Here is a 14,715-nt window from a genome sequence, read left to right on the forward strand (position 1 = left end):
GACCTAGTGTATGGTCAATCTTTGTGAATGTGCCATGTGCTGCTGAAAAGAAAGTGTATTCCTTTTTGTCCCTATTTATTTTTCTCCATATGTCTATCAACTCTGATTTTCCTAAGATTTCATTTGCCTCTTTTACGTCTTTTTTTGTTTATTTTTTATTTGATTTATCTAAATTTGTTAGTGGTTGTTTCAGATCTCCCACTAGTATAGTTTTTATCTATTTCCTCCTTCAATTCTACTAGTTTATCCATTAGAAATTTGGGTGTTTTACCATTTGGTGCATACATGTTGATTAGTGATATTTCCTCATTGTCTATACTCCCTTTTATCAGGATGTATTTACCTTCCCTATCCCTTTTAATCAGGTCTATTTTTGCTTTGACTTTGTCAGATATCATAATTGCTACACCTGCCTTTTTTCTGTCAGGTGAGGCCCAACAGGTCTTATTCCAACCTTTAATTCTGACCTCATGAGTATCTACCCACATCATGTATGTTTTCTGAAGACAACATATGGTAGGGTTTTGGATTCTAATCAATTCTGCTATTTGTCTACATTTTTTGGGTGAGTTCCTCACATTCACGTTCAATGTTATGATTGTCATTTGTGAATTCCCCAGCATGTTGATATCCTCCCCTAATTCTGACCTTTCTTCTTTTGCTATAACCTTTTAAACCAGTGGTTTACTTCAAATCAGTCCCCCTAGTCCCCTCCCTTGTTATGCTTCCCTTTCTGGCCCCTTCCTTTTTATTCCCTTCACCTCCCCCCTCTCCTTCTCTCCCTTTTTGTGTTCCCTCTCCCCCAGCCCCCCTTAGTTTTCACTTCTTCCTTGCCCTGTTGGATGAGATAGAATTCTAGATCCCAATTGATTTAGATACTCTTCCCTCTCAGAGTTGATTTCACTGAGAGTAAGGCTTAAGTAATACCAATTAGGACTCTTTTCCTCTCATTCTTATAAGAGAATTCCTCCCGTCCCCTTCCCGAGTATATCTTTGTGTGACAAAGATTGTTCTATTTAATTTATTTCTATTTCTTCAAGTATATCTTAGTACCATTATTGATTCCCCCCTCCCTTTTTCTTTCTTTTTGTTTTTCCCCTCCAAATCTTGTTAATGCCACGATCTTTCCCTATGAGTGATTCTTTTGATTACTCTATTAATGCATACAATTTTTGAAAGCTACACATAACATTTCCCCCATAAGTTAGTATATATAAGTTGATCTAATTGTGGCCCTTATAGAAGAGAGTTTGAATAAAAGAAAAAAAGCACTTTTCTCCTTTTCCCTTTTTTCATATTTACCTTTTCATGTTTCTCTTGATCTTTGTGCTTGGATGTCAAACTTTCCACTGAGTTCTGGTTTTTTCTTTACAAATATTTGGAAATCTTCTATTTTGTCAAATGCCCATACTTTCCTCTGGAAGTATAGAGTCAGTTTTTATGGGTAGCTGATTCTTGGATGAAAGGCCCAGTTCTCTTGCCTTTCTGAATATCATGTTCCAGGCTTTCTGGTCTTTTAGTGTGGCCACTGCTAGGTCTTGTGTGAACCTTATTGGCTCTCCTCTGAATTTGAAGTTTCTCTTCTTAGCTTCTTGTAAGATTTTCTCCTTAGCTTGGAAGCTCTTGAATTTGGAGATTACATTCCTGGAGGTTGTCTTTTGGGGATTTAGTATAGAGGGTGTTCTATGAACTCTTTTGATTTCTATTTTGCCCCCTTGTTTGAGAATGTCAGGGCAATTCTCTTTGATGATATCTTGTAGTGTGGCATTGAGATTTTTGTTAATCTCTGGTTTTTCAGGTAGACCAATAATTCTCAAAATGTCTCTCCTTCCTCTGTTTTCCTGGTCTGTCAATTTGTCAGTGAGATATTTTATGTTTTCTTCTAATTCATTAATTTTTTTTTTACTTTGCTTTATTAATTCTTGCTGTTTTGCAAGATCATTGTCTTCCAGTTGCTTTATTCTGGTCTTTAAGGACTGGTTTTGCTTTTCAGTTTGGTCTGCCCTTCTGTTTGAGGCTTCCACTGTTTCTCCAATTGGGAGTTCTTGTCTGTTAGGCTGTTGACCTCTTTCTGAATTTGTTCCCATTTTTTTTTTTTGCCAAAAGGTTTCCTTCTTTTGGATAAGCTCCATTTTGAGTTCTTTCAGAGCTTGTGGATAATATCCAATTTTGGGGGGCATGTTTTGATTTTGTTTGAATTTGATCCTCTTTAGCCTGGGTTTTCCCTCCATAAAAGTTTTCAATAGTCACTTGTTTCCCTTTCTTCTTGGTGGGTTGATCTTGGGCAATGTGAGCCATCCCTTTGGTGGTTTTCCCTTTCCTTTTTAGTCAGAGGTCTGAGTGAGATGAGCAGGTTTTCTGTGGACTTAAGTGGTGGTGCTTTTGCCTCAGACTGGTTCTTCCTAGCCTCCGCAATTTGTTAGTGTGCCTGCTGGCTTGGTCTGTGGTCTTTTCTCTCCTGTGTGCAGTAGTCTCTTGTAAAACCACTCTGAGGGGTAGTTCCCTGGTAGCCCTTGTCAGTTCCCAAGGACCCTGGTGTGCCCCCCCTCACTGCAGTGAGGAGCAGAGATTTTGCCTCAGGCAGTTTCTAGAGTCTCCACAGTATACAAATTTTGCAAGAGCCCCTGCGGTCTGCTCACTCTCCAGTGCGCAGGAGTCTCCAGTGAAATTGCTCTGAGGGGTAGTTCCCTGGCAGTCCTTGTTATATCCCAAGGACCCTGGTGTGCCCCCCCAGTCCCCACAGAGACATTCCTCACTCAGTCGCTATCTCCAGTGAGCTCGCTGGTCCCTACTCTGTTTTGGTAGGTGAGGTGGGGGAGGATAGGTCAGCTCATGTTTGTGTGCAAGCTTTTTCTCCTTCTTAGAATGTGGAAATGCTCAAACCCCACGTTCCTCCATTGCTGTGTCCTACTAGAGAATCCCTCCATTCTTCCAAGGATGATTTTTTGCTCTTTTGAGGTAATCTATTTCATTCAGTGCTGGAGGAGAGGAAGCTATTCGTATCTAGATTGCAGCCATGTTTACCCGGAAGTCCCATATGAATTGTTTTTTAAAATGTGCACAATGTATAGGAAGGAACTTGTGATCTAGAGATGTCTGCACTTATACTAAAGAGAGAATTAAGTTTTCCACCTAAAAAGGTTAAGGGCTTATGATATGCAAACTGTATGTCCTTAAAAAGACAAATTTGAGTACAGGTAAATGCTTTGCACTTCTGTCTGGTTACACACAGAAAGATTGCTAAAAGACTTAAAGTTATTTGGAAGTTGTACAGTTGAAACTATAATCCACTGAGAGTAAACTATTATGAAAGGGGTTTGATACATTCAAAATTTTAAATTGTGGTAAGCTAAGCTCACTTGTTAAAGAAGAATGGGACAAGGTTAAAACCTAATTCCAGCCAAGCAGTCTTAGGATAAATTGCTCACAAGCTATTAACCCCTTCCTTACACACAGAAAGGAGAAAGAAGTGGTTATGATTGTTCCACACTGATACTTAGGGACTGAAATAGGGACCTCACAGAGTTGACAACCACTGTGTGATAGAACTTAAAGATGAGGAGGGAGGTGAAAGAGAACAGATAGATGTTCTACTCTTATAATTGAATTCCTGTCTAGGGATAATTTCTAAAATTAATGTATGTGTTGTGGGAAGATCACCTATGATTCTATAATTTCTCTGGACAGTTACATGAAGTGATTTCTATGTGGTCTTGTCTTAGTCTTTCAGATGGCGTAGGTCCAAGAGATTATACAGCTCTGAATTATATTACTATGGAGCTACTTAATTCAGCATGCATGTTCATTATGTGTGATATGTAAATTATTGCCAAGATACATGAGAATAATTGAGTGATCAGCCTTGTAGGGATATAAAAGGCCTGTTTGAGAGTATGGAAATTTGTTTCTGGACTGCTGGTAAGCAGAATTTCTCTGAGCTGTAATGTACGAGACATGTCTTGCAGAGAATGTCCTGGGATGGTTACAAAGGCATATTCTGGGATCACCTGGGAATGTACCTTTTCTGACCATCTAGGCTATTAATTCTTGAGTGATACAATGATGACATGAGCCAGTGATAGCTTTGGCCCATATGTGAATCCCTCACTATGTGTCCCTTGGGACTTGAGGAAATATTTGCCCTCTTGGCCTTTTTCCTTTGTGACAAATTCCCATAATAAGCACATAATGCAAATTGTAAAATTAAAGTTTCCATTTCCTCAAACAACCTATTAGGTTAATAACTGAATTGTTAGGGAACATACTTTGAGAAGTATGTGAGTTTATTAATAGATGGCTTGTATTTGTAGCCTTAATTTACCACAGTTGAAGTTTGGATCTTGAGCTTGGAAATATAGCTCAAAACTTTCTGGAATTTCCCCCAGAATTTGGGATAAAGAAATACATCTGTAAACTGTTGTTACTCAAGTATTTATAGTTGTTTATAGTTAATGTGTACTTTGCAAAAGGATATTCTTTAACAGAAACATCACATACCAACTCTGCAGACAACTCAGGAATCTGATTTCCAAAAGGAATCTATTCCTGTCAGAAGATTATTTCTGAAGATGGAGTCTATTGGCTTCTCTGTTTCTATCTAGTGTTTTAGTTTTTGACCCAGTCCTGGTTTCTACATTTCTATCCTAGGGGCTGGCTCTACCCCCTTATGACCTGTTTGCCAATCAGGGGAAACAGTTCCTGGACATCCTTCAGCTGTCCAAGCAGGTTCCCACCTTCCTAGGACCCAGGCATTCACAGAGGACACTCACCTAAAGACCCTGTGTCCACAAACTTTTCCTCCCTGTTCAAGTTTTGGCTACTCCCCTGTGGGATATGTGGACCTTGCATTTGTAACCTTGTCACTTCTCTAGTTGCTTCTAGGATAAAAGTACTCATGGGAGTCACCCAGATTCCACTGTAACCTCATCAACTATTCCAGCCTGAAGCCCTGGACATTGCCTAGAGTCAATACCTCTCTCCTAACAATAGGCAGGAACAGCTCTACAACCATTCTCAGCTCTGAAGAAGCTATAGAATACTGAGACCATCACCCCTTTCCCCTAGATATTTGGAGAGGGGGGAGATGACATGGGCATTGGACCAACAGAAACTCGGGCAGACTATTGACAGGGAAATTCTTCTGCTCCCTTGTATTCTTGTAGCCTAAGGATTCTTTGCTTTTATGCTGATCATTTGGGGCTAGTTCCATGCATTCTTAATCGCCTAGTACCCTAGTAGCCTTTGTCAAGAATCATATTAATACTGTCCAGTTATGGTCTTTCACCAGCAATATCAAACTCTGACTCACACTGAATCCCTTTATGAAGATATGGTCGCAAGAGTAAGATTCCTCATGTATAGTAGAAGAAGTGGAGAATGAAGGAGGTCAGAACAACCTCCCTCTGGGGGCCAGGAATAAACTTTTTGCCCAAGTCAGCACAACTGTTCACTCCCTGTATTGTGAACCCCGCCCCCCAGCCAGCTGCAACTGCCAAATCACAATATCCTCTTGTTCAACATGTCATGATAGCCCCCATACTATAAAAGGTGTTCCTCTAGCCAAGTCAGCACAGATCTTTCTTTGGAGCAGCCCTAATGCATTAGTTTCATTAAAGGTGTACCCTTGCTTACTTGCATTGTCTCCGTGTCTCCATTCTTAGGGGATTTTCTCGGACCCAACAGATTCAATCCAAGTTTCTTATTCTCAGCTCAGGGAGCTTTCTACCACAATGCATTGTGCCATGGGACCAGGGGGACAGAATGTCACTTATGTCTATTTCTCTCATGCCAGGGAAAGAGAGAGCCCAACACAAAGTTGGTGGCCCAATCCAGATACTCACCATAGATTGTAATATTCTTGGTTGCAGTACGAGTCAAACCAGTGAATAAGTTAGATGCAGTACAGGTATAGGTGCCAGCAACACTCAGGGATGCAATAATAGAAAATGTGGCTGAGTTGCTGATCCTTTGTCCATTCTGTAACCAAGTGAATTGTGCTGGTGGGTTAGAATCAACAAAACAGCTAAAGGTAATATTTGCCCCAGTAGGGTACACATCCGGTGTAAGGACAATCGTGGCGATATCTGGGCCATCTGGAGGAAAGAGGAGGATTCCATATTGAGATTATGGCAGAAAGAAGGTGCATCTCCTAGTCTGTAACCCATCAGCAGGGAACACTGTGTCTCCCTAATCCTCCTTAGAGCTGGGAAATTCACAACTCATCTTCTACTTTTCCAATTTAGATCTGAACTTTGGAGATCTTAGGGCTTCATCCAGTTCAACACCCTGGCTGGCCACCCTCCACCAGAAAACATGACAAGGCCAATCTGGGCTCCCTAAAGATGAAGGGGGTTGGGAACCTCAGAGCCTACCTCTTTAGCTCTCTGAGAAGGGACTGAATTAGCCTGGCCTCTGGGAACACCCCACCAGACTATAAGCATGCACCATATAGGAAGAAGCAATATACTCACAGGTAACATCCAGTGGGAATGGATCACTCCTATTCCTAAACAATGGGTTCTCGATTTCACACACATATGGCCCTTTGTTATCCCTTCTTGTGAGCCTGGGGAGAGTGAGTGTACTCTTATCCGGGGACAGTTGTATCCTGCTACCAGCTGCGGCAAGTCCGTTTATGAACCACCGGTAAGCATGAATTTGACCCGTAGCATTGCATGTCATTGAGAAGTCCTTGGTCTCCACTGCAGTATTGTTGGAGATGAGAATGGTTGGTTTGGACAGTGGTGCTGTGCAGAGAATAGACAGAAAATGACTATGTTGGTTCTTTTTCTTACCTTATAACCAACTAACTGGTTTTCAAGTGGCCTCTCTAAGACCTTGGCAAGGCTAGAGGCCAGAGACCAAGAACCTGTGATTGCAATGGCAAAGTCACCCCTTTCTCTTGTGCAGATCCCAACTCCTCCAGGCCTTAGGAAAATTTCATCTTCAGTTCCTGTGGCTGACAAAGACATTCACATAGAGCCCAAGCCCATGATGCTCAATCTTTCTGGACTGAGACAAACTGGACCAGGGATGACATAGGCCTTCATATAGCACCTTTACTTGGATTTGAGGCCTTTCTAGATTGGCAGAACCACCAAGAGTTTATGATTCCTAAGCCTGGACTTCCAGAAGCCAGGGTTCCTTACTAACTAACCTCCAGGCGACCCTATCTATGTCATTCATCTCCATCTCTGTTTGTAGCAACAATGTTTCATTGACCTCAGGTTTCATGTCAGTTGTTAGGTTCTATGGAAATTTATGTTGAAAAATGATTGTGTGCCAGAAAATCATATACTCACTAAACCCATAAATAAACCAAACTCTGTGCCATGACAGAACACTGGGTGATACCTACATACGGATTGATCATTCAGTGTATCTCATTCGTAATTGACTGGACTGTCCCACCTAGACAGAAGGACTCTCCCCTGTGAGAGACCACTGGCTTGGCTCTCAAAGTATTGATGCCTTGAACTGTACCAGGACTGAGGAATTCTGCCTAGGTAAGCCCCTTACCCCAAAAACAAATCAAATGGCCCCCAGAACCAAGAGTACTCCCAAATTAGGATGACTCAGCATCTTTTCCAAGAGGGCTCCAAGCCTCACTGCCAGAAAGGACAATTAGGAGGGACAAGTAATACAGAACTTTTTTTAGAGGATCATGGGCCATAATGAATCAAAAGAAAGAAAGCTATTTTTTGGAAAATTAAGCACACTCCTCAGAAAAGGGGTGCAAAAGTAAGAAAATCAAGCAAGCCACAGTTAGCTAACTTCTTGGATCTAACTCAAATTTGTAGTCAGTGGTTCCCTGATGATGAAGGGAAAGTAGATTTAGACAAAGAAAAGAAAATTAGCCTTGACTTCAAATCTTATAGGAATCCCCATTTGGTCTTTCCCTTTCAGGTTAGGCAGCCACCAGCAATTCCTCTCCCCAAGAATTATCCTGAACTTAGGGGAAGATGAAGAAAATGAATGGAAATGAGGGGTCCTCCATTTCTACCTTCACAACCACCAGATCCTTGGTTCTAGCAAAGAGGTGCCCATTTGTCGATCCTTGTCACCTGGCTTTCAAACATTTAAGCCTAAGACTCCTAGAACAAAAGTTTCTCTCTACTCCTCACATTTTTAAGAAGCCAGTACCTTGAGCATGCCCAAACACCATAATTTATCTATACTACTATTAAGTAAAAATATGAGGTTTTCTAGAAACAGACAAAAAAAGGGTTTTTTAGTTGAAACTGCACAATTTGGCTAAGTGATAAAACTGCAAAAGTCAAAACTACAAATTCGGAATTCTAAAGAAGCTCAGGTTAAAGAACAGACCTCCCCCTTAATCACAAGAATTGATATGCTAAAGTTAGTTAAACTAAATTAGTAATGCTAGTAATGCGATGATTCATGAATAATTGGATCACCTGGTTAAGATGCTCATGTGAAGATATCAGAATTGAAAGATTCATGATTCAGATGGTTAGGATAAATTCTTTAGAAAATATCTAGATTACCTTTTTACCTCCACATGTCAGTCTTTCCTGTAGATGCTTCTGTGTGAACCATACATTCATGATTTAAGTTTAGGATTGCATTTTGAAAAGTTAAGTATATTGACCACTTAAAGGAAATTGTTTAGAATTGCTAGGATACAAACTTGATGAAATAATTCCTTCTATCCCCTTCCTTTTCTTTTTCCTCCCAGCTAGTTAAACATACACTGCCTAACAACCAGAAGCAGGTTTTTTTTTAATCACAAATAATTTCATTAGTTACTGGAAAAAGGACTCCATTATCCACCTTTATTATGGGAATCCACATATATTTTTGAAAACCAGGATCCTATGAATTTAAAACACTACTATTAAAAATTTTAATTTGTTTTTTGAGTTAGCCATACACCCTTTTTCCTATTAGAACAAGTTACCAGTTACCCCTCCCTTTTCCTACTGCAGTATAAAGGATATTTAGAGAGCACTAAAAATTCTATCATAAATAGGATTATACTAAATTTAAACATACTTTAAGATACGATAGGATAGTTTTTCACCACTACAGTGATATGCATATAAATAAAGATTCGATTCAGCAAAGTTACTGAGAACATTACATTTATTTGAGGTAAATATTTTAGCAATTGCTAGGTTATGTGAACATGCAAGCAACCTGTTCCCAAATTATGATAATGATTGAAAATGGAGTATTATTGATTAAGAGTGAAAATTTTTGTCCTTTGAGAAGTAAGTAACCACATCTATTATACTTTGCCTTTATTGATAATTGCTGCTTAGTTTATATATGTATAGTTCTAAACAAGATCTTTTTTCCTGCATTTCTGAGATTCTGATTGGCCTACAATTAAATGTCACAAGTATAATTTAGTTACTTATAAGGGAAATATAATCTAAACTTTTAAGTTAAAGATTAAGACCTTTAGGACATGTCCACACCATGATTCCCACCCCAACAACAAGCCACATGACACATCCCAGCAGGAAGGCGATTAAGAGAATGTAGATACAGAGAGACTGTGTTAAGAGAACAGCCCAGAATGCTCTACAAACTTGGGGACAAATCAAGACATCTGCAGCTCAAGGACAAGAAGGGATTTTCACCTCCTGATTGCACTGCTGCCTTCAAATGACTCTGACTTTCTCGGTGGTCCTACAGATGTGATTGTTATCCCCCATGACTTAGAATTTCTTGTTCAGGAAGTATTTTAACCAATAGTCCTAATCCCTTCACTGTATTTGTTTTTGAACAAGATTTAGACATTTATACCCTACAATTGCTTTCCCAAAGTTAAGCTGCTTTAAGTTTACATCCCTAGCAACTTCCACTGCAGACATTGTTCAGAGAGTCCACACTGCACAACAGTAATCACCCATAATTAGGTACTACCCTATCTCAAGCTCAAGATGAATTGAAGTCACTCTATTTAAAAAAACAAAAAAAAAGGCATTGTACTAGAAACATTAGCTGTAGCAATTAGAGAAGAAAAAGAAATCGAAGGTATTAAAATAGGCAATGAGGAGACCAAGCTATCACTCTTTGAAGATAATATGATGAAAGAATCTTAGAGAATCAACCAAAAGCTAGTTGAAATAATCAACAACTTTAGCAAAGTTGCAGGATACAAAATAAACCCACATAAATCATCAGCTTTTCTATATATCTTCAACACATCTCAGCAGCAAGAATTAGAAAGAGAAATCACTTAAAATCACCCTAGAAAATATGAAATACTTAGGAATCTCTGCCAAGACGAACACAGGAACTATATGAACACAACTACAAAACAATTTCTGCACAATTAAAACAAGATCTAAACAGTTGGAAAAGCATTGATTGCTCATGGGTAGGATGAGCTAATATAATAAAAATGACAATACTTCCCAAATTAATTTACTTATTTAGTGCCATACCCATTGAACTAACAAAAAACTATTTTTACTGAATTAGAAAAAAAATATATAACAAAGTTCATTTGGAAGAACAAAAGATCAAAAATATCAAGGGAAATCATGAAAAAAAATGTGAAGGAAGAAGGGCTTGCAGTCCCAGATCTCAAACTACACTATAAAGCAGTAGTCATTAAAACAGTTTGGTACTGGCTAAGAGACAGAAAGGGGGACCAGTGGAATAGACTTGGGGTAAGTGACCTCAACAAGACAGTCTATGATAAGCCCCAAGATCCCAGCTTTTGGGACCAAAATCCACTATTTCATAAAAACTGCTGGGAAAATTAGAAGACATTATGGGAGAGATTCGTTTTGGATCAACATCTCACACCCTACACCAAGATAAACTCAGAATGGGTGAATGACCTGAATATAAAGAAGGAAACTATAAGGAAATTAGGTGAACATAGAATAGTATACATGTCAGACCTTTGAGAAGGGAAAGATTTTAAAACCAGGCAAAACATAGAAAGAACCACAAAATGTAAAATAAATAATTTTGATTACATCAAATTAAAAAGTTTTTGTACAAACAAAACCAATGCAACCAAAATTAGAAGGGAAGCAACAAGTTGGGAAACAATCTTCATAACAAAAACCTCTGAGAAAGGATTAATTACTCAAATATATAAAGAGCTAAAACAATTGTACAAAAAAATCAAGCCATTCTTCAACTGATAAATGGGCAAGGGACATGAATAGGTAATTTTTTCAGTTAAAGAAATCAAAAGTATTCATAAGCACATGAAAAGGTGTTCTAAATCTCTTATAATCAGAGAGATGCAAATCAAAACAACTCTGAGGTATCACTTCACACCTAGCAGATTGACTAACATGACAGCAAAGGAAAGTAATGAATGTTGGAGTGAATGTGGCAAAAGTGGGACATTAATGCACTGCTGGTGGAGGTGTGAATTGATCCAACAGTTCTGGTGGGCAATTTGGAATTATGCCCAAAGGGCACTAAAAAACAGTTGGCCTTTTGATCCAGCCATGGCACTGTTCAGTTTATACACCAAAGAGATAAGAAGGAAAAAGATTTTTACAAGAATATTCATAGCTGCACTCTTTGTGGTGGCAAAAAATTTGATAATGCCCTTCAATTTCGGAATGGCTAAAAAAATTGTGGCATATGTTGATGATGGAATACTATTGTGCTCAAAGGAATAATAAACTGGAGGATTTCCATGTGAACTGGAATGACCTCCAGGAATTGATGCAGAGGGAAAGGAGCAGAACCAGAAGAACATTGTACACAGAAACTGATACACTGTGGTACAATCAAATGTAATGGACTTCTCCATTAGTTGCAATGCAGTGATCCTGATCAACTCGGAGGGATCTATGAGGAAGAAAACTATCCACATTCAGAGGAAAAACTGTGGGAGCAGAAACACAGAAGAAAAAGAACTGCTTCATTACATGGATTGAGAGGGATATGATTGGGGATGTAGACTCTAAATGAACATCCTAATGCAAACACCAGCAACATGGAAATGGGTTTTGATCAAGGATGCATGTAATACCCAGTGTAATTGTGTGTCAGCTATGGAAAGGGTGGGGGGAGAAGAGGAAGGTACATAATATGATTCTTTTAACTAAGGAATGAAATTCTAAATTGACTAAATAAATTTAAATTTAAAAAATTAAAAATAAATAAACAAAAAACAAAAAAGGAGGAGATGTTGGAAGCCATCACTCCCTTGCTATCTGACAGAGTCACAGTATGGGAAATGGATACTACAAAGCAGTCCCCAGAAAATAAGGAACCCACTGAACCCTCCTCCATGTGACTTCTCCCACTACCTTCCCTTACTACTGACTAGGATTGTTATTCTTCCCCTCCCCCATTACAAAGGAAGTTATATGAGGACAATATTCATAGGATTTATACACATGCCCTACTATAATCCCCCCAGAATATCACCCTTAAGATCCACTCTAAAGATCTTATTCACAGAATTATAACCTAAAGAATTCCAGGCACCCATTACCCCACCCTTTTCCCTCTCTGCAGAGTTACATTCACTCCCATTACAAGCCAGGCAAGCCAGGACCATCAATACATTTTAAGCCCAGGTTGACAGGACACACTTCTCTGGTTTGTTATGTTACAATAGCCAGAGCAACATCTCCAAGTACCCAAGTGAAATACAAGAAGAATGCAACTTGGAAATTGAGGAAAATTCCAATTCTAGTGTGTCTTTAATTATCCTCTAACCCCATACCTAGCTATGAAATGCTTTGTTACCCATCTCCTAAGTAATTGTGATTTAGTGTGAAAGTTGATCAAAAGTAACAATGATTCTCCTAACTGGTCATCTCACAGGTCAGGAGGAACTAACCTCTAGATTACCCTATCCATGTCAGTCATCTCCATCTCTGTTGTAGCAACAATGTTTCATTGACTGTCTCTTTAGTCTGTGTCTGTTGATAGTTTCTATGGAAACATGTATGTTGAAAAATGATTGTGTGCCAGAAAATCATGTACTCACTGAGCCTATAAAATAAACCAAACTCTATATCATGACAGAACACTGGTTGATGCCTAAATATGGACTGAGCATTCAGTGTCTCGTGTTCTTATTCAGCTGGACCATCACACCTAAACTGAAGGACCCTCCCCTCTGAGAGACCTCTGGCTCAGCTCTCAAGTATCTGGCACATTCAAGAGTGAAGGAAATAGTCATTTTTTCACATCTATTTTCCAATATTAGTCAGTATTGTAATAGAAATGCTTTTGTGATTGTTATTATTCAGTGGTGTCTATCTCTTCATAACCCCATTTTTAAGGTTTACTCCTCACATATGCTGGATACTTAATGAAAGAGAGAACTTTTATGCATCCCTGATGAAAAGACCAGATGTGCATAGAAAATTTGACTCTCAAATATAAGACTGAAGTAAAGCATAAAAAGGTAAATAGAAAAAGGAATCAAAAGGAGATCTCTAAGTTTAAAGTATATCTATTCTTATATGAGAAGATGATACTTATAATTCCTAAGAACCTTGTCATTGTTCAAAGGAGGATACAAGAGCAGCTGGATTGCACAGTAGTTTGAGAGGAAGACCTGGAGTTGGGAGATTCTGGGTTCAAATCTGGCCTCAGATACTTCCTAGCTTTGAGGCCCTGGGAAAGTCACTTAATCCCCTTTGCCTAGTTTTTATCACTTTTCTGTCTCAGAACCACTACATAGTATCGATTTTTAAATAAAAGGCAAGGATTTTTTTTTAAAGAAGGATACATAGACAGAGAGCATGGGTGTGAATCGAATATATGCGATAATTAAAAATAAATAAAATTAAGCAGTGAGAAAGAATGATGAACTGGGAGAAGGGGGAAAGGAGAAAGAGAATCAGGGAAATTATATCTCACGTAAGAGGAATCTGTGAGGAAGACATTTTATGATGGAGGGGATATGGGGAGTGGCAGGCAAAGCTTGAACCTTACAGTCATCAGAATTGGCTCAAAGAGGTACTAACACACATTAGGTTGGGTATAAAAATCTAGTTTATCCAACAGGGCAGAAAGAGGGGAAAGGTAGAAGAGAAAGGAGGAGGCTGATACAAAGGAGGGAAGAAGGAAAACCAACTTTTGAGGAGGAGGAGGGTAAAAAGAGACAGAGAAGGATAAAGGGGGGGCTGGAATAGGGTAGAAGGAAATACAGAGCTAGTAATCATAACTCTAAATGGAAATGGCATGCATATAATGGAAACAGATAACTTAGAATGGATTATAAAACAGCATCTAACAAGAAGTTATTTATAAGAGTTACACTTGAAAAAGAGTAACCCTGAGTGAAAATAAGTGGCTACAGAAGCATCTATTACACTGCCTCAGAGGTTAAAAAGCACCAGGGTAGCAATCATGATCTCAAACAAAGCAAAAGGCAAAACGGATCTAATTAAAAGAGAGACACTGGGAAAAATATGTTGCTCAAAGATACAGTTTTGATTAAAATTATCTGAAGACAATATCTTAATTTTAAAACATAATTATTTCTAAATATTAAAATTATAATCATAACAGCAGGTCAGAGAAAGAAAAAGTGCATGCTGCCTGTGGCCTGCTGACTAGTTCTCCTGGCTACCTCCTCTGTGAGCAGGCTACTCCAGACTAGAGCCAGATCAGGTGCCTCTTCAGTTGTTGGTTCCAAATGTGTGGAATAAATATGAGTTCTCGCCCACACAAATTAAAACCCCAGAGTCCCAAAGGGAGGGTAGAAGAGACAGAAGTTTCTTTCTTCTTTCTCATGAGAGA

General features: G+C 38.9%; 1 protein-coding gene across 1 annotated transcript in view; it reads right to left on the reverse strand.

The window, feature by feature from the left end:
• The window catches only part of LOC103092368 (uncharacterized), a 1,666,349-nt gene that overhangs the window by 576,281 nt on the left and 1,075,353 nt on the right, over positions 1-14,715 (reverse strand). Inside the window, exons 74-75 of the mRNA XM_056825346.1 lie at positions 6,471-6,746; positions 5,841-6,092 (exon numbers count right to left, since the gene is read on the reverse strand). Coding sequence (XP_056681324.1) covers positions 5,841-6,092; positions 6,471-6,746 — 528 coding nt within the window. The remainder of the gene's footprint in view (positions 1-5,840; positions 6,093-6,470; positions 6,747-14,715) is intronic.

Source organism: Monodelphis domestica, chromosome 4, assembly GCF_027887165.1.
Source record: "Monodelphis domestica isolate mMonDom1 chromosome 4, mMonDom1.pri, whole genome shotgun sequence".
Classification (NCBI taxonomy): domain Eukaryota; kingdom Metazoa; phylum Chordata; class Mammalia; order Didelphimorphia; family Didelphidae; genus Monodelphis; species Monodelphis domestica.